Source organism: Drosophila sechellia, chromosome X, assembly GCF_004382195.2.
Source record: "Drosophila sechellia strain sech25 chromosome X, ASM438219v1, whole genome shotgun sequence".
Taxonomy (NCBI): domain Eukaryota; kingdom Metazoa; phylum Arthropoda; class Insecta; order Diptera; family Drosophilidae; genus Drosophila; species Drosophila sechellia.
The window spans coordinates 18,599,611-18,625,683 of NC_045954.1; the positions used below are offsets into that span (position 1 = coordinate 18,599,611).

At 46.1% G+C, this 26,073-nt stretch overlaps 3 protein-coding genes across 8 annotated transcripts in view; all 3 read right to left on the reverse strand.

The window, feature by feature from the left end:
* Positions 1–21,561, reverse strand: part of LOC6614864 — a 36,800-nt gene extending 15,239 nt beyond the window's left edge. Inside the window, exons 1-3 of one of the 2 annotated variants that reach the window (XM_032725487.1) lie at positions 21,255–21,561; positions 3,937–4,479; positions 265–444 (exon numbers count right to left, since the gene is read on the reverse strand). In XM_032725487.1, the coding sequence (XP_032581378.1) occupies positions 265–444; positions 3,937–4,470 (714 nt within the window). In that variant the 5' untranslated portion in view covers positions 4,471–4,479; positions 21,255–21,561. Of the gene's footprint in view, positions 1–264; positions 445–3,936; positions 4,480–21,254 lie in introns of those variants that run through there. The other variant, XM_032725488.1, reaches the window with a different exon arrangement.
* LOC116802153 lies at positions 472–2,533 on the reverse strand. Its single transcript, XM_032725489.1, has 2 exons — positions 2,296–2,533; positions 472–2,238 (listed from the first exon to the last, which is right to left on the reverse strand). Exons 1-2 carry the CDS (start codon positions 2,296–2,298, stop codon positions 724–726), a joined length of 1,518 nt encoding a protein of 505 aa, XP_032581380.1. The 5' UTR covers positions 2,299–2,533; the 3' UTR covers positions 472–723.
* A 517-nt stretch (positions 21,562–22,078) lies between the features above and the next one.
* On the reverse strand, positions 22,079–25,993 carry LOC6614865 (serine protease Hayan). 5 transcript variants are annotated; one of them, XM_032725826.1, is made up of 8 exons: positions 25,638–25,988; positions 24,761–24,849; positions 24,515–24,695; positions 23,547–24,341; positions 23,351–23,418; positions 23,012–23,283; positions 22,762–22,948; positions 22,079–22,706 (listed from the first exon to the last, which is right to left on the reverse strand). In XM_032725826.1, the coding sequence occupies exons 2-8, from the start codon at positions 24,840–24,842 to the stop codon at positions 22,360–22,362; spliced, it is 1,932 nt and encodes a 643-aa protein (XP_032581717.1). In that variant the 5' UTR covers positions 24,843–24,849; positions 25,638–25,988; the 3' UTR covers positions 22,079–22,359. The 5 variants fall into 5 exon arrangements, 4 of the variants coding, with proteins under 4 accessions (XP_032581717.1, XP_002039283.1, XP_032581718.1 ...); XM_002039247.2 differs by having other exon boundaries at positions 23,547–24,344; XM_032725827.1 differs by lacking the exon at positions 23,547–24,341 and having other exon boundaries at positions 25,638–25,984.
* Between the last annotated feature and the right edge of the window lie 80 nt (positions 25,994–26,073).

Here is a 26,073-nt window from a genome sequence, read left to right on the forward strand (position 1 = left end):
CACATTTTTCGGCCAGCAGATACCCTGGCAAACTGCCCAGAAACAGCCAGTCAGACAGTCAGGTGAGTCCTCGATTCCCGGGAACCTGTCACTTGATGCTCGGCTAGCGGGTCATGTTGCTCACGGAATGGCATGCGGAGGATGCCAGGACGCTTTTCCGGTCTAGTGCGCTTCGCTTTGATCAGCCCTGGCAACCAGGAGCCCTGCTCGCTGATTTTTAATAATGTAACAAGTGCTCGATGGGAGGAGCGTGTTCATACTCACCCCCAGCTCCACGTAGATGGTGTAGATGGGGTAGGGCAGGGCAATCACCATTCCGGTTAGCCAGGTGGCGCAGCAGCAGACGAATCCTGGCAGGCGCCCCTTCAGCGGATCGTTCAGCCAGCGCATCCGGTCCCAGGCGATCAGTATGTGGGAGATCATGGCCACGTGCAGCGGTATGTCCTGGAAGAGTGGTTAAAAAGTAACATGAGATACATCAACGCATTGCGCATCTAAATACGATACATGTTTCCATTAATACTTAAAAAATCGTTTGTGTAGGAAAAAGTTCTCATATTTATTCAAGTGCTTTGAAATACAAAAAATGAAAATATACAATGATATCAAAAGGGACTTGTTTACAAGGTTTCACTGTAGGTCCGTCAATTGTACCATTCGTTTGGTTATCCAAGTCATAGATTCTTAAGACATCGAATATAATTATTAGTATTTTTGATTATTTTAGACTGAAATGTAGTCGTCGTCGGTATCAATTTCTTCAGCCCCATCATAAGATTCCTCTTCCTCGCTCATTTCCTCGTCCATTTTCTGGATCTCCGCCTCGATCTCCTCCTGGATCTCCTTCTTGATCTTCTCCTTGACCACCTCGTCGATCTCCCTCTTAATATTCTTCTCGACCACCTCGTCGACCACCTTCTTGGTCTCGATTATTTGCTTGACCTCATCCCTGATAACATCCTTGACTATCTTCTTGAACGTTGGCAAGGGACATGCCTCATGCAAGGACACCGCATATTTATTATCGATTCCAAAGGACGCCAGTTCATTGCCTGGCTGCTCCGTTGGCGGCCCCCACTTCTGATTCAGATAGTCGAAGATACGATCTTCCATTCCATCGGTCGTGTCTATATCATTCATAAAGGTTGCCATTTCTTCACTGCTGAATATGTATCCCGCAGGGGGAAAAGTGGCGTGTACCTGATCCTGAATGTCATGGTTTTCATTATTCTGTCCGCCAACACTAGGCGGTGTATTCTGAAAGGCCGTGTTTTCTGGAGGCTGCTGAGTAGCTTTTGACTCATTGTCCAGCATGTCGAATTCTGGAGAAGGCTCAGGGTCCTCTGGCGGCTCCGTCTTAATGCCCACGACTTCGAAGACATCTTCTGGAGAGGGCTCGGGGTCCTTTGGCGGCTTCGTCTTAATGCCCAGGACTTTGAAGACATCTTCGAAGGTGACGCCGTCGCGTATGACTCCCACAGGAGTCGTGACATCGTTCCTCATAAGCTGCGCGCAAATCGCCTCAATTGCCAGCAAACGTTCTTGAGACGGAGAACGGACTATGGCCGGAAGTTCCTCCATTGGTTCCTGTGTGGCTGGAAGGGCGTATTGATGATCTAAGGATATTGCACGGTTAGGAGTCTCCTTCTCATGCATGTTGGTCCCGTCGATGCCGCATTGGTCCCGGGCTGAACCTCTTTTACCACACGAAAGGTCAAGAGGTTCTAATTGGTTGAGGCTATCGTCACCATCATTCGGATGCTGACAAGTCGTGGGTATCGACCCCAGTGGGTTTTCCGGGAGGAGAGGCTCCTTGGTGTAAGTCATGGTGCAATTAAAATTATAACGCCACTGTTGTTGATTTGCGTCATGTTTCAGCCAGGAATATTGAGAGCCCACAACCGTCTCTTGACCCTGGTTTAAATTTGTCGGGCTCTTCTCCTTGGGATCATGGTGTCCTCCAATGAAGCTAGACTTGTGGACACTTTCATGCGCCGGCTTCTGCGGACATTTCAGCAGCCAACTGGCGTGGCAGTTCTCCTTGTTGGTTTCTTTGAAGCTGCCTTTCATTATCGAATCCTCCCCAACGTGGTGGCTCCTTGCTGAAATTTCCACATTCTGAAGCTGGGAAAAAGGCGGTACTTTGGGAATGGCACAAAGCTGTCGCTGTTTAAGGTTTGATTTTTGTATTTTTAGACTATAGATGGGCACTGGGTCGCCGACCTTCAAATTCTGCGACTGTAAAATATCAACGATAGATAAGAGAAACCAATGGGTTTCAGTTTTATTGCTTACCATTTTTGCAGTCGCTTCTTTTAGTTTGGCAAAATTCCGGTAGCTAATATTCTGAAATTATTTTCTAGAACAACCTGCGAGCATGCGCACGTGCCTAACAAGAAGATGGCGAAAGAAGAATAGGGCGAAAAAAACCAAAAATGGCTGCAAATCAGAGTGGCCAAAAATCCATGAAAGCACGGTCACACTCGCGCCTTAAACTTCTTTTATAACACTGAACTTATCTGTTTATATTTTAAACTTGAAGAAATGAGATAGGTAAGTAAATTGATTTTAGGTAGTAGTTATACATTTTTGAATCGATTTAAAGCCTACAGCTTGATAAGATGATTGCATTTTTGAAAATCATAACCTGGAATACCCTATTAGGGGTAGCCCTGAAGAAAGCTGCACTGCAGTCTGGCAACACCTAGCAAATGTTCACACATTCAAACAATGTAAACAATTAGTTATTTTTAAAAGGAATTAGTATATATGTATTGGTATATAGTAGTATGCTTCCAGTGAAAGGTAACATTAAGTTTTATTCGTCTTTATTCATTACTTATGGTAACCGAAAACAATACTTATTAGAGGACTTTAAGGAGCAGATTTAACGCTACTTGTCGGTTATGCAGCAGCTCAGTGCGCATCCTGCTCAATCCCAGCCACCCATTAATCATTCCATTTGGCGGATGGGGAGGAGGAGCAGGCAGGAAAAGTACCAGAAACAGGAGCAGGAACTGGAGCTGGAACAGGAACAGGAATTCACCCACATGTGTACGAACACGCGACTATATGCAGTGACAGATGTGTGTTTGTGTGCTCCCGCTATTTGTCGCCCTTTGTGATAGCAATCAAATCGAATCATATCCCCTTCCGTCTATCGACTTCCCACACCCACACCGAATCCCAATCCCACACCCATTCCCTGGCCGTTTTGCCCCGTAATAGAATCTCCTGCTGCAGCGTCAAGGTTGTAAATGTAATCATTTGTCTGCTCCACGGACTTCGGACCTAATCGAATTGCCAGGCGGCTTGTCTCCCCAAAAGTAAGCATCCTCATAGCCATCTTTGGCCAGGACTACTCACGCAGGTCCTATTCGCTTATGGTCGCATTTGTTTTCGCCACACAAAAGCGGAACAAAGTGACAGACGGAGGCGAATCAAATCGAATGAAAGTATACGATTCTATTTGCTTGTGATTTCTGACTCCACCTAAGGGCCATCCTCCTCCGCCTCCTGGGCATGTGTCAATCACACGGTGGCTTTCATAATGAGGTGGAGCAGCCCCAGCCAGCCGAAGATTTTGCGGCCTGGCAGGGGGATGTTGTGCGAAGGGACACCACCCCAAGCATTGCTCAATCGACTGCGACCGGATGCCATCCTCTCAGCAGCACACAGCCCTCAGCCCTCAGCCAAATGGGATAAATATAGCTCTGAGCTGTAGTTAACTCTGATTGCAATGGGATACCACTAAATCTGGCTGGGGCTGAATCCAATGGCTTGGCTGAAAGTGCCCGAAAGACGTGGCCACATTTAAGGAACCAAATACAGTGGTTCGTAGAATGAAAGCCTTTTCAAAAAGCATCAAATATGATGGTAAGTTGCTTACTTTATAATGTATATAATGTTATAACTAACGTTTCGATGTTCACTCACCTGCAGCATGGGCAGAAAGAAGCATAAAAACTGGCCAAAGATCCAGTTCTGGATGAGCATGACCATCAGCGAGACGGGCAGGACGAGGGCGCACTGGACGAAGTGGCAAAGGGCCAGATTGATGATGAACGCGTGGGTCACATCCTTGTAGAGCCGGTGGTACATGATGTACACCACGATGATCACATTGAGCACCACGCCCAGTAGGGCGAGAGCTGCGTACTGGATGAGGAACAGCCAGTAGACCGACTTGATGCTGGACTTCAGGATGGGACCATTGAGTCGCTCCATGTCAACCGTGCCATTGGAATGCCAGTCGAGGAAGTGCGAGAGTGCCGTCACATATTTGTCGGGCACATCCTTCATTTTCTCGCCCCCGCCGCCTGCATCTCCTCCGGATCCACCGCCACCATATCCTCCCACTCCTCCGCCGCCGCCTCCGCCTCCTCCTCCGCCTGCTGCTCCTCCGCTGCTCGCCGCCAACTGGTAGGCATCCGATACTCCGACCAAGCGAAGTTGCTCAGCTGGCGACATCCTCACCACCTGCAATGGGAAATCAAGAAGAGATTGTTCAATCAATTATGAGCGCTGGATTCTTGAGATATTACTGTAGAGGTATCTACAGTAGGAAATCTTTCAGTGATTGCAGTCAGTAAGATTTGAAAGCTTCGGGGAAAACAAAAGCTAAACTAATCGATTGTTTATGGGTAAACCAATCTGTACGCCTAGCGAAAAACACATAAATTAACTAAGTAGATCTATCTCAAAACTGAAGAGTCTGATGGTCTATGATTTGACGATCTGAAGTTGTAAAACCTTTGCGCTACTGCAGACATGAGATACATATAATGCGTATACTTAACAATTTGCTAAAATCAACACCTTCTACCAACATATGTGACTTTGGGGCATACCATCGAGACCTTGGGCTCTTTGTCCGATTTCAATTGGTATGTGACATTCATGCCGCCTGCGAGGCGCTCACTCAATTCATTCACTCATTCATTCGTCGTTTCATTGTTCGTCCATTGTTTTGTTTCTTGTCATTGCGTTTGTTGTAGTTACGTTTAGTTTTCCCGCTCCGTTGTTATGTTTGCGTTTCCTTTGTTTCAGCATTTGCAACGGAAATTTCCGATGGGAAGGGGAAGAGCCAGGGGAAACGCCATGGAAAAGCAGCGTACGGACGGGAAAAAACGATATGGAAATTGAAAATCTGTATGCAACGCCTGTCCCGATTTCGTCCTTCAGCCTGCGGTCGCAGCTTAACTACCCCGCAACCACACGTCCTCTCACAGGTGGAAAAATCAACAACAAGAGCGACTACGGATTACTCTCAGTGGCATATGTACGTGGGAAATGGATGTATCTTCCTACTCGGTAACCAAAGCTTGCACCACTAAAATGTATCTGAGAGTTATATTTGTTTATTTTTAATAGGTTTCGATGAGATACTGCAAAACTGTTTTTTTTTTAGCCAGATTAATTCCAATAGCAAATGGCTTAGTTGTTAATACCTCTTACCAAATAAGACTTGTGGCACTTAGAACTATCTGGGAAAAGCCAGCAATTCTGCTAATCTGGCTTAAGCATAAATTCTTGCTATCTTGAAGCTTTGTTCAAAAATGTAATGTTCTTTTCTTTGCCAAAATATATGTCCCTCCCAAATGGCTCTACCATATGTCATCAAGACCAGATTTTAAGTGGATGCTTTCCAAAAGCTTGCATATAATAATCCAAAGAAAAGCGAACGAAAATGAAAGTTTATGATGATGTTTTATAGGACTAAGATGAGCAAGGTATGATCTTATGTATAAGTATTTACAAGCAAAATGCTTGCAACCAGGAGTCCCACTTTTGGATGAAGCTTCCAATTTATGTATCATTGTGATGGAATTTCCCTGTAGCCACGACTTTCAACCTGTCGTCCCCGCTTTTCGCCCTGTGCACTGTGGGCGTGCCACGCCCCCTTCTTGGCACAGGTCTGGAATTTCAATCTAGACAGAAGGCAAGGCAAAGCTGGCAAAGGACATGCACGAAAACAAGGAGTAGAGTTGTGTGTGGCACGTAGCCACACACAGACACACATATGTATGTATGTATGTATGTGTGCGGCTGCGTGTGTGTTGACCGTATGGCCGCAGTGGCAGCCACAGACAACCATGCCACGCCCACTCCAGACTGAGCCGCCCCCAGGGTGCCCAGCATTGCCAGCCTGCCGAAGCTTACCAGTTCCTGTTCCGGGGAATCCCTGGCCATTTCCGCCCCTTCCCTCTCCACTTTCAATTTGAGGAGCAACTTCCGTTCAATTTATTGTTGCTAATTTTTCTTCACTTGGCTGAAAAATATTTTCGTTACTGCGAAAAAGAAACGGAACAAAAACAGGGTGCCTGGGGCATGGGACCATGCAACATGAAAACAGTCGAATTAAATTGCCTTAAATGAAATGTTGATTGCAAAGCTTATGGCCGTTTATTTTATTTTTTTTTTTTTGTTTTTGGGGGACATACGTAGCATTTGTTGAGGCCCCACTGTAAAATCAGCCTGTGGCGCATCGTCCTTGTATTTCCTTTTGCACTCGCAATGTAATTTCCGAGGAAATACTTAAGAACCGCATTTAAATTGGAAAGCTGAAAGGGGGGGACCCACGCATTAAAAACGTTTGCGATGCCAAGATATTTTGCCATTTCATACAAATTTTCATTGGCAGCTGAGATGAGGAGGCAGCAGATATCAAAAAGTATCTAGGATTTCTATGTTAGTTGAAGATAGATATGGGAGTTCTGAGGTACAAGAATACAGTTACCACCTGTTCACGCCAGAAGGGCGCAAACAGTTGAGCGGCAGTGTAAGCGGCCAATGCTTGTACTCGAAGCTCCTCCACGGCTCGCAAGCACCGCTGCTCGCGCTCTCCTTCTCTCCTCTCGCTCTCCTCCCTTCCCGCAAGGTATTCACCACTCCGCGGTCCCGCGGTATTACCACTGTTAGTGTTAAGGTAGTCTTAAGTTACAAGTGCGCGAATAAAGTACGGAATTTTCGTGAAGTCGATCCCGAGTGTTTCATTTCAGGGAGAATCAGCAGCAGTCCCAGCCACCACAACCACAGCAATTTTTCCGCCCACTATATTTCACCACCTAACTTAAAATCAATTCGCAATTCCAATGAATTTAAACCCATTTACGAGTAAAGTCAAGACCCATGATTGCAGTTTAAGTTGGGTTTTGGAAAGCAAAACACCCTGTTCGCAATGCAGTTGCAATCTCGACTTGGTTTGATGACCCACCCGTGCTGTGGGGCAACAACAGGAACAACAGCAGGCCGAGGTTGCCGGGCCTAATTTTGTTTGAACATGCCATTTGGCAGATACACCCCGTGCCCACTGCCACATCCACAGACATTAGTAGTTTCTTGCCCTCGGACAACTTCATCTATCTATATGCTACTCACATGTGCGGCCCCGTTCGAGACCTATTCCCGCCCCTTTTGGTGGGGAAAACACCAGTGTCTGGCAGTGTGGAGTCTATTATGGGCAGCTCCTTGGAGAATCCTGTGCGGAGCAGGGAGGGCAGCTTACTGCTCCTTTGGGAACGCCAATTGCATGGCGCTGCATTGGTGCATTGCTGCATTGCTGCAGTTGCTGCAGTGTGTTCCATTCGAATCGTTTGTTTATCCATTCTGACCCGAATACGTCGCACTGTGCCGTCCGTGTGGGATTTCAATTAGCAGTCGAGCGTCCTTCTTTCTGCCAGTGTAGCCCGTTCTGGGATTAGCATTATCCATTTGTCAATTAGTCAAGTTGTGCCGCATGCGGCAAGTAATAATTTCATTTTCCTCGACTGCTCGCAGATCGCTTGGCGCATTTGATGTGGCTACGATACCAACAACCGGCAACCGAGGACGACGCCCACGCCCACGCCCGCTCCATGGCCAGACGCCCCTTTTGGTAACATGGTTATACCCAATGCGTCAATTAGCCTAAAATGTTGATAGACAACGCGTTGCGGCTTGTGGCTGCGCCCCCGGCTTCTCTGGAATCCATTTCGGGATTTGGATTCGACATTCTGGCTGTGGTTGCATTGTCGACAAGTCGAGGGGTTAAACAAGTGAACTTTTGCTTTCATATCAGCCCACCAGAGCAGCAGCCCACCACCCACCACCCAGCGCATTAGATGAGTCAATAGAGCAAAAGTTTCCTGGGTGAATTGCCCGGGGACCAGGGGCAGCTGGTGATGCACTGCATCAATCACATTTCCGGTTGGTTCAGCACAGCGATTTACTTGGTCATTAGGCGACAGCGAGAGAGAGAGAGAGAGAGAGAGTTCTGCAAGACTGCGGGGGTTTTGTATTATTACATTTACAAATTTATCCTCCTTAATCTTGAGAATCCCCAGAGGTTCAACTACCGGGTGATTTATAAACCCGAAGCTTTGCAGCTCACCGATGAACTATAATTGGAAAGCCATTTTGTGGTGCTTCTTCGCAGGAATCTATGCCAATAAGTACTGATTTTAAGATGATGACGATGTTCGCTGGTTCCTTTGGGATGGAAAAGCTGGGAAAATCGTTAGTTTCGCACTTTAAATGAAAGCAAAGGCCCTTGTTTATTTACCCTGCGGATAGCACATTTATTTATAGCAACTAGTGCTAGTTAATCTCGACGACCATGGCCATTTATGGTTCAGCGAATGTTAGTCGTCCGAGTAATTAATACTGATTTCCCCAACGCTTCTTCGCCGTTTAACAAGTGACAGGCAACAACTTCACTTGGCTGCGTGTGTCTCAAGGTCCTGCCCACCACCACCGACCACCAACCCCCACCCCCCTTTTCATCCCGCCTATTTATCGCTTTTGTTCAACACCGATGCGGCGTCGTCTTGCCGAAACTTTCCTAATTAAGCAACGCCAAATTAAATGCTTGGCTCAAGTGCTCCGCACCGTGTACACACGAAATGTGTGTGTTTGCCGAGCAATAGTCCTCGTTTTGACCACCGGAAGGCAGGAAAGTGGAGTCACCAGCCGTGAAATACAATTGAGCAAAATCGATCTAGCATGCAAATCCCAGCCAGCTTGCTACGATTCGATTTAATTAAAGTGCAATCCATTCAAAACCATAGCTTTTCGCCATCTTTGCATTTGTATCTGTATCTGTAGCTGTAGCTGTAGCTGTATTTGTAGCTGTCTGCGTGTTTGTCACGCTGTATTTACATATGAATTATATCTGATATATATTTCCCTGGCCTTGGCATATCCATGTAACAGCTCCGTACTGGCCTGCCATCCAATTAGTGCGAATCAAATGCTTGCGAGGGCGGATTGTAAGCTTGCTAATCACTTTTGGGCATAATCATAAGACATCTATGTATCTTAAAGTTGCCAGCTGAGAATGAAAACGCGAACTTATGCTTCACCCGAATCACACATTATATTTTCCTACTTCTTAAAGCCTCTTTTTAATATGAAAAAAGAACACTTACTTTTAGGCAACTTGCTTATAACTTATATCAAACCTTATAACTTATATTCCCCTAATAGAGCATCGAACTTTTGAAGCGCCCCTCCGCTATGTTTAGCTATGTTATAATAGATATTATTATCTATGTCAAAGTAAAGCCAGGTCATACCATTTGATGCCAAACCAAAACGCTTTGCATATATCCCAGACATGTATAGCTATTTCAACGAGCAATAAACATCGAGCCCATCCGAATCTATTATGTAAAAATTTCCAAATTGTTTGCTTAATCATGGAAGTTCTTGAACTTGCCGCTCAGTGTGTAGTATCCCCTGTTCTAGTTAACACTCAGTTTATCAACCGTCAACCGTTTTTATGCATTTTAAATAATGCTTCCGGACGGGAAATGGAAACAGGAAATGGGAAATGCGCCATTGTCGCTCGTCCGTCATTTGAAACTCAATTAATTTTGTACACCGACCGACTGCCTTATCGTCCACCACTCGCACCTGAAAAGTATGCTATACATCAAGCGAGTTAATCGCTCATCAGCACGCAACGAGCAAGTGTATTTAATTAGCAAACAAATGATTTTGATAGCCGGCCACGCCCCAACGCCCCCCAGCACGCCCACTGGGCCATAAAATCAACGAGAGAGAAAGCCAAATTATTTGCCCATAAAAATTTGTCATGTAGAACGAGCAGCGAGTGGCGGCGAATTGAATGGCGGATATATGCGGCATTAGCGCAGTACACTGCGCGAAAAGGTAGGGATTTTGACATCCCTTTGGAAATTCAGTTCATAAGCGAACTTAAGCTACTGCCAAAGAATTGGGCTTTAGTTATGCATTGTAACTTTATACACTGATATATAAACAAACCAAATATGTTGTATTTATAGTTATAATAAGAGAGCATTTTTTCTCAGTGCATTCCCAGTAATGTGCTGGCCCGCTCCTCAGCGAATGTCTTGTAATGCGTCTTAGGCTGGGTGCGTCCATAAATTAGCAGTGGGGCGACATCAGAGCTCCCAACTCTTGAAAACTTTTATCTGGCTTTTTACAGTCCCCATTCCCATTCCCTTTCCCATTCCCCATTCCCATTGGCATCCGCATCCGCATCCCGGCGAGGAGGCAGCAGTTGGAGGAGCTCTTTTGGCCAACTGGTGCGATGCGGCATTGACTGATTATAGCTGCCAGCAGGCAAATAAACACACAAAAAGGTAAGGTAACAATGGCATGGCTGGCATGGAATGGAATTGGCTGGAGTGCCTTTTGCTGGGGTACATGGAAATTGATAAGCCAGTTGCTGCTACTTTGTAAACAGCAACACCCACACACACGACCAGCAAACATTGGGTGCGTGTGTATTTGTGCATTTTATGTTTATTGTTTTCGCTCACTTTAACCAAGCCAAAAACACACAGATACACACAGATACACACAGATAGCCCGCCTTCCAACGGCTGTTGAATACCCTGGAATATCCAAGCCCTTGTGTGTAGACATGTGTCCACACAGCACCTACGAAATTTGAACGATCACTCAATCGAAAATATTGCATATCTATGGCAACTGGCGAAAGTCAACTTATATTCAGCCATATTATTTTAGTGACTGCATTGCAAATTCGCACCGAGCTCCAGCTCCAGCTCCAGCTGGTATTGGTATCCTGCTATCCTGCTGTCCTCCGGCTTATGGCCATAAAAAGAAAATGTGTACATACATATATCTACTATGCATGACACAATGTCCGATGGCCAGGGACTTAGCATGCGGCTTGTTCCAGGACTCCTTGGCCAGGTCGTTTCGTCCTTTTGCTATCTGCCTAACCTCTAACCGAATCGATTGTGGGGTCAATCGGTCGTCCTGGTCGGGAGCTGCGTGTTGCCACATTCAGGAGCCATGTGTTGGCCCGGCTGCAGTTTGTGGTGCTGATTCCATATTAATGGCATTTCTAATGGCCAACGGAGCGGAGGCCCAGATACCAGATACTGGATACCAGATATCAAATATAACCAGATAGATTCCGCCAATAATTGCGCAATTATTTAATTTGTGCGCTGCGCGTAACCAATCGGAAATCGAAAGTATACCCCGATCGGATTCTTTCGGGCAAACCTAATTATTTTAATAGCGCCAATCAAGCCAATTTTCACAGGGCACAGTCCAAATGGAAGTGGAACGGGAATGGGCATGGCAATGGCAATGGAGAATGAAAGTGGAGCTGGAGCTGGAGCTGGGTGGGGTTGTCATCAGTTGAGCAACAGTTTCGACCGACGTGCAAATAATTGCACACTTCTTTGCATGTCAGACGGGGGCGGATGATTCAATGATTCGCTCATGGCGCATCGTCCAGTTATGGCACTCACAGTAATTGCTCCCCATTCCCACTTGCTTCTGCTCCTGCTCCCGCTCCTGCTCCCGCTCCTCCAGGACGAACCTCGCCGGGGACAAACTCTAAACGGAAATTGATTTCGCAAGCCTTTGGCTAATCAGCCTCGCCAGTTCGCCGTCACAACTTGCAACTTCTCAAGCGTTTCGAACATCGATTTTTTACGCCTTCCACTGCTTCATTCCAACGATGGAGCCACGATGGAGCTACAGTGGAGCCCAAGAAGGATGCGCTGTTAATGAAATCCGCAGACGAGGGTATCTAAGGATGCGGAAGGAGTAAAGAGTGAAGATCGTTGGGCAAACGAAACTTCATAAAACATGTTGGTATCTGGACAACTTTTAGGCAGTAGGTAAATATCCTTAGGTTGCTTAGTACTAGTAAGTAAACTAAGTATTTAAATATATATTGACAGATCGCTGGAGCTCAAAATAGTTGCAAAAGAGCACCCAAAAAATGGGAAACGTTAAATAGTTTTGCAATCCGAATCCGTCAAGTTACACAGGTTTGTGGATTGGATGGACATACCCACTCCTAGGGAATCCACACTTCGTCCTTATCTTGGCGATGATTCCAGGGCGTCGTTTCTTTTATTTGATTTTGCTACTTGCTGCCATCGCTTGAACAAGACAAGGCAACTATAAAAGCGCAAGTCGCTGGAGGACGAGAACGAGGATGTGGACTACGACCTGGGGCGCGGAGGATAAAGGAGGACGAGGCTCATGGATCGCTGGCCACATGGACTGGAAGGGGAGATGGGCTTGCCGCTTTAGCGCTGCGGGTCGGAAGAAATTGACAAGTTTCTACTTGAGTGTGCAGTCAAAGAGCATTGGCTGAGCTCTCTGTGCCAGTGCTTTTTTTTTGTCGAGTGTGTCTGTGTGCCCACCCACGGACTGCCACGCCCCCTTTGGGGGCCTGCATGCCGCCCTCGGTCATTGACTTGCCATTCGGTGCTGCAATGTGCAACGCCGCAACCCGCACCTCGTTTCGCCACCGGCAATTGTCAATAGCAACAAAATTTCAAAGCGACTTGAACGTTAGACGAGCATTTCGAGAACAGAAGTTCCTGGAAAGCAGACAGGAATAGAAGTGGCCAGGGGCGGAAGGGGCTGGTTGCTAGCAAGCCACGCGGGCAAACCGGCGAGTGGGGCGCATTGATTTTGGTCAATGGCCTGTGGCGTCTCAACCTAAACAATTATGTACAGCCAAACGAGTTGGTCTATTCCACATACAGTTGCGGTCAACAGGGACTAGATGTCAGCCAAAGGTCGTAATTACGGGCAGACAGTGCTATTCATATGACCGCCAGTGTCCAACCCGATATACATAAGATATAAGTATGTATATATGTTAAAAAATCTATATTTGCACTCGAACCGTAATCAAATCGAAGCGGCCCGCCCCTCGCAACTTGCGACTTTTGTTGTCTGTCAAAATGTTTAACGGTGCGTATGATTAATTTTGATGGGACTAGGGACAACATTTTTTTTTCCTCCACCAAGGAATTCAATAATACGAAAAGAAAGAAGGAAAGGCCAGATTTAAGGCAAGTGGTGCTGCGAAAAGTTTACTAATTGCAAATTAGTGCAAACATTCTAAAATGAAATTGCGGCAATTCTCAGGTCTTGAGCGAACCCATCAAAGGGATGGGCAGGTTTTTGTGCTTCAGGACCCACAAAACCAACCCCCCTCCCCCCTGTTGATTGCTAATTGCGCCCCCAAAAGTATCGATTTTTGCGGTATGTTTCAATGATGTAGCTCCCATAGCCATAATCGCTGCAGGGCAAGGATATTCCCGCCGAGGGAGCCAAAGTTGCACTGCGGTTTCCACGTGAAATGGGAATTGAGGTTTGCGATGAGGTTGAGGCTGAGGCTGAGGTACGGACTTTGTGGTCATGCCGACTTTGATGGCACCACCGGGCTACAGCGCTCCAAAGCGCAGCCACATGGATCTGGAGCTGCCAGTGACTCTTGACCTCGCCTTGACTTGGTTTTGTCCAATCCTTGAACCTCTACGTTGGGCAATGCAAAAACACATAAAAAAAACATACAAAAATGAAAAAAAAAACAGAGAAAATAACAAGAGAGAGAGTGAATAAAATGGGAGCAGAGTCAGACATTGTTTACGCGTTGGGGCAAATACTTTTTACACAGACGGTGGCACACACAGTGCCGCACAAAAGATTTCGCCGAGAGCAGCAGTTCGCATTTGCATTTGCATTTCGGGGCCGAAGGATAAAAGGTGCTTTTCCGCCAGGTGAAAGCCCATTGTGGCTGCTGCAATTTAATTCTAACGCTTTCAACAATTTTCGAGATTAAAAAGTGGCGGCATCTGTATTAAATTCACGCTGAAAATAATTGCTCGGCGCCGCATTGTGGTTTCACCCGGTATTTGGGTAGTTATCCTCCGTATGGCTGGATGTTTGGTTGGTTGGATGGACGATGGTGTCGGCACAACACTTTGAGAATAGCTGACGGCAGCTCTGCATAATTGAACAACCCTTTTGGGGCCCCCTGCCCTTAACATTCGCAGCATGCGTGCCCCGACTATTGATGAAGTTCAGCAGGCCGCGCAATCGAAGGCAGACGGCGCGTGCGGCCAACTTTTCTGGCTTCCTTGGCCTCCAAAGCCCCCCACAGCCACTACCACCACTCCCCTCGAAGTTGTGGTCCAATCTTACACCTGCTCAGGCGTTCAGGATTCGGGAATGGGTCTTCGCGGTCACGGTGGGAAGCTCTAAACGGTTGACAAAAGGCTTCGCTCGGGTTTCGAAATGGCAAAGCAACAGTAGCAGATGGCGGCCACACGGAAAACAAATTTGTAACATCACGTATACGCCCGGTTAGCCAGACGAACGGAATTCACTTGAGCAATGCAAGCATTTAGTTAATTTCAACTGTTTTAAACTCAAATCGAAGTGAGCACTTATCATAAATTCAAGCCAGTGGTTATGAATATGTATGAATTCTAATAAAACGGAAAAGTAATGAAAATATCAAGTATACGCACGGTTGGGCAAACGAGTTTGATTGGACTCGGCGAACTCAGCATTCATATCAGTTGAAATTTTAAATTTTAAACGACTTAAGATGCTTTAAGAGCATATCTAAAATATTAGGAAATCGTTTCATAAACTGTTACAATAGTTATAATATTAATATTGGGAATTCTAAAATCAACCAAGAAAAGAAACTACAACTAAATATTCCGCACAAAGTAAGCGTGTTCATATTAAGTATACGCCATGTTATCCAATCTACATGAAGCTACATGAAGCTTTCGCTTCATGTAATTGCTGAAACCAAACATTAGTGGCAATTGACATTAACCTTTCGAGCTTCTTTGGTGACTAGCTCAAATTCCAAAAATAAATCCGTTCAACTCGCAATGGAAGTGAAAATGCTTCGCCTAATTTGAATTCGCTGGCGGTAAATTAATCAGCTGCTAAAGCCAAATTCTTGGAATATTTCTGGCTACAGAGTATTTATTTCAATTAGAATTTAATAGGCTTTATTCACGCTGACCAACTTCTTGTTTCTTGCGGTGCAGGGATGGGCTGGAGGCGCAGGTTGATTAGATTTGAGCCGGGACAAGTCAAGCCACGTCGCGTTTAAGCCCATCAAATGCCGCCGGGCCCGGTTCGTTTTTCATGTTTTTTTTTTTTTCTCTTGAACGTTATGCCGCCGCCCGTCGCCCGCCCTCGTTATTCATTAAGTTTAATGAGTTCATTTGACTTGGAGCTGGGTGGCGCTGTCGATTTGCGGGCGGGCAATTTTAAAAGGCTTGAAACCGTGGCAAGGTTGCTAGTTGCCAGTTGCCAGCCTAATTGACAGCCAGTCGTCGCAGTTTTGGGACCCAGATGAAAGGCATCTGTGTCACTTCCTAAAAAGTGGAGCACGGGCACCACCAAATGGGAAGCTGGGAAGTTGGAGGGGATGGCTTTTAAAGCCCTGGGCGACACACTTCGCCGGCAGCAGCTAATTGAATTGTATCGCTAATTTCGGGCCTATTAGCCTGACGTTTTAGCTCCACGATGGCCAGCACTCAACACGCTAAAGAGCGAAAGTTGGTCATTAAAATATGAATTCATAACGCATCATTTAGGAAAATACAGCAACCGTGAAAAGGAAAGCAAAGCTGGCTAAAACAAATTAAAGGGAAGACGAGAAAAGGTTTATTTTGCTGCTCTTAATAAAGCACAACGAATTCTTTAAATTTAATGCAAATGCCGCCGTTTCTCGAACGACGACAAATTAACAAAGTCAGCGTCCTAATAAGGGGATTATGGTCCGTGTTATGGCCATTAGCTGCAATTCCAGGCCAGGCTTCTGTTTTTTTTTTTTTGCGCCAAATCCCCAACGTTTTATGTCGAATTTTGTAATTTGCTGGCGGAATGCGGAGCGTAAAGTAAAACATTCAAGGGTGCAAGGATTTATAGCACATCCCAAGTTCATTTATTCCGCAAAACACCTATTCACTCTATACTCTCTTTTTTTTAAAACATGTTTTATATATAAATGGTAGAAAAAATAAGTTTTGTTCGATTGATTTATTTGAAAAAACACAATTTGTTGCATACTTGTCAGACTTTTCAGCACATTGATGAGTGAATCCAAATGCCCCAGTGGCTTCCAATCGAAATGGGCCTTAGCTCTAATCTGATTTATGATTATGAGTGCTCTGGTTTCGAAATTGTATATTTTTGCAAAACAGATTTCCGGAAAAGCATTTCCACTGGGGCAGCCCATTATTTTGCCACACACTTTCGGGCGAATCACTCGGGCGTACTCCGGCATTAAACATTGCAATGTTAAGTGCCGTCGCCGCCAGAGTTGCCACAGTTGCCAACAAAAAATACAATAAACAAGGGAAAAAATAAACATCCTGCCCCACGCCACTGCCATTCAGTTGTTAAGAGCCGAGCGTGACAACATTTTTAATTACATGCCACACAGGCAGCCGAAAACAGCAACAGACATTCAAATATCAAGTACGACAACAAAGCTGGAAAATAATTTACGCATTTTACACGCACCCCCAATTCAACTTTGTGTGCGAGTGTGTGTTTCAATGTATTTTTTTCCTTGGCGTTTTCATTAACGAAATCCATACGGCAGTTGAGGACGTGGCAATGGAGGCAGGGGCGTCGAGGTTTAACGATTCCTCGAGGGGCAGGGACAGTGGCAGCCTTAACAAGTGCAACACAGAGCACGCGCCGCTGTTTGCCGAAAACCAAATGGGAATGGAAGCACGGGAACACCGACTACACGGAGAGAAAAAAGGGTATCTATTCGCATCCGAAACTGGATAGTCGAGCCATTTAAAGAATTTCTTCTCCAATAAGAATGCTTTTAAATGCGATTTTAAAGAGAACATTATTATTTTTTTCTGAATTTAAAAATATTGATACAATCAGAATTAAATTTTTGTACTGCTTAAAAAAATTAAATATTTGAGGAAGGGAAATCAGTAATACTATTGTATGGGACATAATAACGATTTTTACCTACTTACAACAATACGTTTTTTACATATTTCAATATTTATTGACAACTAATATTACAAATTATGATATTCATTAAGAAAGGATTCTAAGTGATAGATCCTTTGGATGGACAAAGATTAAAGAGCTATCCGCATCTTTTGTTCATTAAAAGAATTTAAGTTATTTATCACTCCGAAAGAAACCAAAAAGTCTTAAGACATAGAATACGTATTGTTTGGAAAAATATTCTTGCATACTTTTGAGCATCTTTGACTCGCTGATTTTATGGCATTCCCGTTCATCCATAGCTTTTATTATCCTGCGAGGCTCGATTTTCTCACCGTGCGTTTGCAGAGACAGTAGGCATATGGAAATTGGGTTTGGGTGAGTGCGAGTGGGGTTGGGAAACGGTAAACGGTAAATGGGAAATGGGAAATGGGAAATGGCAGCACACACGTGCTAAGACCGAGTCAAGGGGAATCGATTAAATTTCTTTTAATGCCCAGCCATAAATTTCCCTTTCGAGCTTTCCTTTGCCATTGTCAACGACCTTTCAGCGAGCTCAAGAAGCGCCAGAAACGCCAGAAAAGAGTAGCACGTCGGCAGCGCAAAGAGCAACAGAAACTGGAATACAAACAGAAAGCGTAACAGAAACAGAGCCCCATAAACCCCATTACCCCACCCACTTTGCCAAAAAAAAAAAAAAAAAAAAAGATAAAATAAAGTAAGAATAAAGCAAAAATTATGTCTAACGTCACATTGCCGCGTTCAGCTGATTCTTTATCAGCGTTAAGTGGTGCCCTGCCCAGGCTCCATCTGCCCCATCCCCCGTCTGATTATGTATGCCATTTGTAGGGCCAAATGGCAGGACGAAAAGTTACTCCAAGCCCAAGGAATCCTTTCGCGCAGGCAACCCACATCAATTCCATATGCGACTCTTTGAGAGATAAGCCCATTCGGGTTAATTAAACTTTGGTGGCCTTAAAAATGTTCGATTAAGATACATGTAAGTCCTGCTATCAAACAATAGATTTCATTGAATTTAAAGTAAGCCCAGCTCTACCGGTGACAATTTAAACCTAAAGAGCTTATAGGTGATTCACTGGGAAATAGTAATCCAGTGATAAACCGATTAGTCTGAGCTAAAGCAGCTACACGAGTAGTCATAGCTCAATAAACCCGAGTTCCAAGAAGAGATTAAGCGATGCCTTCAAGCGAGCTTAGCTCCATAATCTCGCAGGTGAAGGTCGTGATGTCTTGCAGGGTATGCGCCAATTCGACCCATTCCGCTAACGATAACGCTTCGCTGGCGAAATGAGAGATTTGCGAGGAGATTTACGCGAAACACCAAAATGAACTTTTGTGTGTAAATTTATGTGCAGCTGACGGCTCCTCCTCCAGCTTACGAGATGGGAATCCGGAAGCGGTCCAGGACCAAGCAGCTAAGTAACTAAAGCCATTAGCTGCTTAGTTTTGGGGCTCTCGAGTGGAAATGTCCGCCCCGTCGAGCATTTCCAGCTATCTGCGCATTTTTTATTGCTGCATTCCTTGGGACAACATCAAAACAGCGCCAGAAATCATCGCTTAGGTCAGCTTTTCTTTAGCCCACTGAATGCTACAAGGATGCTACAAGGATGCTACCAGAATGCTACCAGAATGCCAGGACATCCCGACAGTCCGATACTGATTTTTGCACCGCCAAGCAATTCGCTGCTGAAATCAGGGACAAAGTCGCAGAAAGTTTGGGAATGTGGAGCAGGCTCAAGAGTTGGCCAAGAGTCCACTTCCCATCCACTGTGGCACCCAGAAATTGTGATTACATTTGCCACATGAATATTCAATGAAATCGTCTGGCAATAAACCCGCCATATTTTCCAAAGCTCAAAAAATGAGCCTTCAAATGGCTTTGGAACAAAGCAGCCGATCGATAACTTTACGCCACACCTGATGATGGGAAATTGGATGAATAGGATGTGCCACTTGTGGATCTGGAACTGCTATCTGGGTAACCACAGTGTCTGCTCACCAGGAGTTCATTCATTAAAGTCAACCGGAGCATCGCTTGGCCAGTGGGTGTATGTTGGTTTCTTGGTCAGTGTATAAATAGGCCTTGGTCAGGCTGGAGTGCGAATTTATTTGGCCACAATACACACACACACACCCACACAAAGAGTAGGAGAGGCAAATAAGCGGCCAATAAAAATATTATTAATACGCCAACGATAACAAGACACACGGGCTTCACGGAGGAAAACGTCATTGGTGGCTGCTAACCAGCTTATTATTACTATTCCATTCTGATATCACTTATCAAAGTGGGAGCCTTTTAACGCATTACTGATGTGTCCGGCATTCGGCCAAATGAGCCATCATTTATTTCTCTCCGTGTGGCCCTATCGCCACATCGTTGTTGTGGCCCCATCATTCAGGCTGATGGAAATGGAAATGGCCTGGGAAATGGGGAAGTGGGGCGACGGCGAAGGGAAATTAGCAGCAGCGCGCACATCAGCCATCAAGAGCAGTTGGGTGTGTTTTAGCCATAAATTTATTAACTTAGTGTCACATTTATAGCCACTCGGCTAACCGCCAGCACCGCACAGAGAGCCACAGCCAACAAGAACAAGGACCCGCCGGACATGAGGACATAAGGACTCCAGGACGAGGATGCAGAGGATGCAATGACGACAGGCGAGGAATTTAAACAAAAAAAAAAATAAAAATATCCACTCGAATATTCGCTGACCGATTCGAAGCTGTGGCAGTGGAAGCATTTTCCTGGGATGGATGGTCAAGTGCGAAATTCCCACGGGGGAATCCAATTTACTCTAGGGGTCTGCGCATAAATCCTCAACTTCTTAAATAACATTTTGATGGGATGGATCGGCTTTAAAAGGCATTCATAATTGTTAATTATGAGTGGCGGAGTGTGTGTCACTCGGAAATTGAATTAAATTAAATTAAATTAAATACCAGGCGATCAATCATTTTGGCTTTCGCCATAACATGCGTAATTTTAAACAATCAATAATAGTGATTGTAATTCAAGAATTAGCATCATAGTTTCGCTTTAATAGTTAATGGCGCATTAAGGCCCATTAAATTATTCCATATTTATTAGAACAGGCTTCATTTACTCATTGGCTTAAAAGCAATGGAATTTCCATTTAATATGCATCTAATTTCATTATAGGCTACAAACAAATTGTGTTTTTAAAAGCCAACTCTTCACTCTTTAAACTTTATGTTGCATGTAGTTTGGCATTTTTAGCTGCATTGTTCAAAATGAAATATAAGAAGATTTAATTCCATCAGTTGAGATAGATGAAAAATCAGGAGATTTTATATTTCTCTTAAGTTAAGGTTTCATTGCTAGGAATTATAGTTAAATAAATATTTCATTATTTCCAAGTGATAGATAGTTTTCAATTTAAAAAAGATATTAAGATTTCACAATTTTCTTATTCTGAAAAAAACCTATTGCCAACTTAAAGTAAGGTTTCTTTTTCAGATTCAGATAGTTTCTCGATTCTGAGTAGCACTATTTGCCGTTCTTTCACCTCACTAAGCGATTTGCGCCCATGCCCGAGAATGCTAAAGGTAATTCCGAAATCCCGGCGAGAATGCCAGGACTTGGCTCATTTGTCAAGTTGGCTTAGCCAGACTTAGCCGATTTGCTGGGCGCGGGCGGTGGCAGGAATCGGAATACGGAATACGGCATACGGAGTACACGGAATCATTAGTCCCGGTGCCGTGTCACCTGTTGTGTGGTCCGCGGGCGCCTACGCCCCAGTCGTGGCTGAGTTCGAACGGATCAGGAAACGTTATCGCCGTGCACGAATGGAAACAGATGTGCCGCCGGAATCAATTTCCCACCGTGTAAGTACACGCCACCCAAATAGATAGGGGCTATATGGTGGGTGGACTAAGTGTGCGATAAACACAGTGTCACTGGCCAGCAGATAAGCACAAGCACACAAAGATCGACTTACATTTACGGTTGCAACTGTTCGGTGGAAGTTTCGACTTTTGGGGTCAGGTCGCCGTCGGACTCATGAATTCGTTCGGTGGTCACTCAAAAAAAAAGATGTAACAAAAATAAAAGTAAATAAACAAACACGACGCGACCCCGGGACTTGTTTAGTTCAGTTTAGTTCACTTCGGTTCGGTTCACTTCAAACGCATAACGGTAATCGTGTTCAAATTCCAACGGATTCGAGACTTTATGTGTGTTAGGAATGCACCTTCACCGCTGAGCAGGCAAACCGACAGCTTCGCAGTCTCGCGACCAACTGAAGCCCGAGGAGTCCTGGCAGCGCCATTTAAGCAGCTCCCACTTTTTCTGCCCGCAGGAGTGCTGCCTTGCGGGGAGGGCGGGGGGTGGTGTGCTGCGAGCGGACGGGGCCAGTGGGTCGGTGGGTGGTGGGTGGTTGGCAGTAAGCCGGCAGCACTTTGTAACGGCGGCGAACAGCTGACTGCGAAAGCTCAGTAAGCAGCTTTTGTCGCAACTTTCGAACGCCACACCTGGCAATGCCGCGCGCAGCGAGCTTTTGCGCTCTCAGTTCTGTTTACGTACGAGCGTGTGAAGCGCAGACAGCGATAGCTTGACAGCTGCACCGAAACCAGAGCTGCTGCAAAACGTCAGTAGGTATAGAAATTAGCACTCATGATACCTCTTAGTTGCCTTGGAAATTCGAATTTTTATTTTCTACTCTGTGTTTTCAAAAAGTAGATTCTGGTCACTAGAAGTACCTACCGTTTTGAAATCTCACATACTTAAAACATTAACTTGAATATTATATTTAGAAACACAAGCTTGCTAATAAACGTTTTTTTTTAATATAATGAAAGGGTTTGAATCCTATAAAATATTGTTACTCAAAATTAAAAAAAATTGCCACTTATTAAGGAACCCAATGAACAACCCTCTTGTCTATTTTTAATGACACTCACTGAATTGTGTCTAACTTTGTTTCAAGACAAAATACCTTTCTCAAACACTTTTAATGGGAACCACTCCAAGCCCTGAGATTGCGCAAAACCAAGAGCCACCATCCGATCCGTTCAAACTAAATTTATTGCAGATCAAATGACGCCTCAGAAACGATTCGCCGGCCACACGATACCCTCGATATAGTCTAGGAATGAGGAGACGCGTGTGTAGAGGCCCGGGGTCTTGGTGGCGCAGCCGAAGCCCGAGGAGATTACGCCCACGATCGAATAGATGCCGTCGACGTCGTCGATCTCCAGGATGAGCGGGCCACCGGAGTCGCCCTGACAGGCGTCCTTCTTCTGATTCTTGTCCGCCGCGCACAGCTGTGAGGCGATCACGCCTCTCCTCAACGTCCGGTTGGCACTCGGCTGCTCTGCAAAGGATGCATTGCACTCGTCCGCCGGCACCAGATCCAGAGCCGCCCGCAGCAGGATCTTTGATACGGCGCGATCTGCAAGGACACAATTGGCTGACAATCCACTGCAGTTTACGGACACACAACTTACTGGTCACATTCATTACACCCCAACCGGCGACGAAGTATTTGTAGTTCGCGGGCGGATCAGTGCGATCCGTGTAGAGACAGGCGGGACGGATGACATCGGACTCCTTGGCATCCTCGGCCAGCTGCAGGATGGCGATGTCGTAGTACTTGCTACTGCCGGAATAGTTCGGATGAATCTGAACGTCAATCTGCCAGTGGAATTGGTGAGTTCTACTGGTTATCTGGCACATTTGACACATGGCGATACTAACCACATTGATGTCCTGGTAGCCCGGCTCGGGATTTTCTATGTTCAGTGCACCCAGACGAACGAAACTTGGCGTGCTATCGTCACTATTGACGCAGTGAGCCGCTGTGAGGACGAACCGACTGGCGATGAGCGATCCACCACATCGGAACGTCGCGCTCCCGAAGGAGTTGTACGCAATGGCCGCCATGTGGGGATAGACGCCCTTGTCCACCCGTTCGCCGTCCAGGATGTGCACCGTCAGGGGCTTTCCACCGGATCGAATCTTCTCACACGCTGTCATCAGATCATTAGAAATTTAATATATATATTCATATAAATTCCCAAGAAATTTGCGACTCACCTGCCACCGCTGGTCGCTCCTTCTCGGGAAGATCGACGCGGCCTGGATTGGGATTGAGCGTCGTTGGCCTGCGAAAGACAAGTTATATCAGCGATTAAAACTGGGCTCACAATGGCTTCCACCTGAGACAGAGACTGCATGCGGCTCCCTGGCTGAGGCCAACTGATGTCCATGCCAAAAGAATGCTCAGACAAACCGCGGCTCGGCTGGATTGAAGATGCTGGGAGCTGGATCCGCGTCTAGGTTATTGCTGACATCGTTCCACGGTTCCGGCTGGGGATCCTTGTCTCTGTCCTGGCCCCGAAATCGGTATGGTTCAAAGGGATCGATCAATTGCGTGGGTGTGGGTGTCGGCGTGGTCTGCAATACCATGGGCACTTCCCGGGCAGGCTCAATCTGCATTCCCTGCTGCCGCAGCCGATCGTTGACCAAATGTATGAGGTTGTTATTGTTGTTTAATGTGGGGTTGGGATTGGGATTGAAATTGGAATTATGCGGCCTTTGAGGTCGTGATCGGGGCGTGGTCAGTGGACGGTTTATAATCCGTGGCTCACGGCCCCATTCTGGTTCCATAAAAGATCTCTGGGTGCTTGTAATGGGATGCGTCTTCGGAGGAGCTATGCCCCAAGCTCCAACGCTTTGGATAGGCAACTTCATGGGTTCGGGTGTGGGCAACTTCATGGGTTCGTGTGTCGGCAACTTCATGGACTCGTGAGTGGGCATCTTCATGGACTCGTGAGTGGGCGTCTTCATCGACTCCTGAGTGGGCGTCTTCAAGGAATCGTGGGTTTTCTGCGGCTTTACGGGGGTGCTGAGCAGCTTGTTGAAGTCAAAGAAGTTCTGATTCTCGTCCAGCCGACTTTCCCGCTCCCTTTTCCCCTCGGTGGTCGTCGGAGGCAGTGGCTCCGGTTCTGGTAGTGGTTCCCACTTGGGTTCGGGTAACCTGCTGCGCTCGGAGCTCGTGGCATGGAATTGGACCTCGTGAACTCGACTACTGTGGGAGTGAGAGGTGTTAGTCTGGCGTTGGACGCCGGAAACCGGAGCATGCAACATCGGTGGGCACAAAGCGCAGGCGGGACACACACACACACACATATGGTACACAAAGAGGAGGACAAAGAACAGGAAAATAGAGCACAGAGGCCCGGAAAGGGGCACGCTTACTCAGTGGCACAGCAGGCGACGGTGGGGCAGCAGATGATCTCCTCGCGGGCGCCAAAACCACAACTCGGCACCTGGCTGGTGGACAGCGTGCCCGACTTCAAGTATCCTCTGATGTTCTCGCAGGCTGAGGAGGAGCGGCAGATTCCCGGTATGTCCGCCCTCACCTGGCAGGGATCGCCCTCTGCAACGAGAAATGCGGCCAGCTGGCGAGGATCTAGTGTACGAGCCCGAAGACATCCTACATACCATCCCCAACCGTTAGATACGCGGAGGTAGTCAGCACCAGGAGACCCAGAAGGAAGTACCTTCTCGCCGAGATTATCGCCATCGGTCAGCTGAAATTCCCAGAAGCATTAGTGAATCCCATTCTACTAGGTGACGCTTATCAGCCTTATCAAAGCCGAAATTGGAAAACATTTTCACAACAGGGGATGCCCACGTCGAGATGGTAGGGGAAAAACAAGCGAGATCTGTTTCTTTCAATCGACTGTCAGCTGATTAAACCGATCCACATCCACTGCCATTGACCCATTTACGATTTTTGTTTTTATGATGGGAGCACACAAAAGCATTCTCCATGTGAACTGCTCGGCTGTAAGCCAGACTTGATTGATTTTATTTGTTGATGGAAAGTTTGTGTTTGCCGATTACGACGAACATTTCACCAGCAGCGCCGCCAGGTGAGATCAGATGATTCATGGGCGGCATGCCGTTGGGATTTTACCACCGGCCAAAGACGTCTGACTGCCAACTGATATCGCAGCTCCGTCGGTAATTACCGATAGGAAAGGAACACCTGACAATTATGCTTCCCATAATTGAGAACTCGTCAATGTGTCTGGAGCTCATCTGATCTTCATCATCTCATCTTCATATCCGAATGATAATGGGTTGCAGCAATGCAAAGTGTCATGACATCACCTGTTATCGGCCCAAATGAAATTGTATTGAATAGGTATGTGATTGCTAATCAGCTTCCGGCCTTCCGCAGTAATTGCCCATTGTAAACACGACGAAATCAAAAGTAGAACATGCAATACACAGCCCCACGTCCACACATCCCCACATCCCGCCACCCCACTGTCCATTGTCCACTGTTCACTGTACGCCTTATCGAACCCACCTTTGACACGACCTTTTTTCGGTCCCTGATAAGGGAGTAGTGTTCGTCGACGTATCGATGTCGTTTATTGAGTGCGTCGAGCACTGTGGTGACTATGGCAATCGGGCACCGCACAATACAATACAATTTAATTCAATACCGCATAAACGAAAAAAAAAAAACAAAACAAAATCCAAGGGAATTACGAAAAAATCAACAAAAAAAAAATTAAGAAAATAAAGAAAAAACACCGCAAAAAGCACACCAGCAGAGCCAATAAAGCTGAAAACCGGTGGCTATCACAAATCGCGGCGGTATGGAATCTGCTGGCTTTTTTCCCGGCTCTGACCGCTCAGCAACGCATCGCCCAAGCAACTGAAGCCAAGCTTCTGAGCCCCAGCTGGAGCTGGAGCTGGAACCGCTGAGGCCCATTTAGACGGCGACCAAGAAGCGCCGG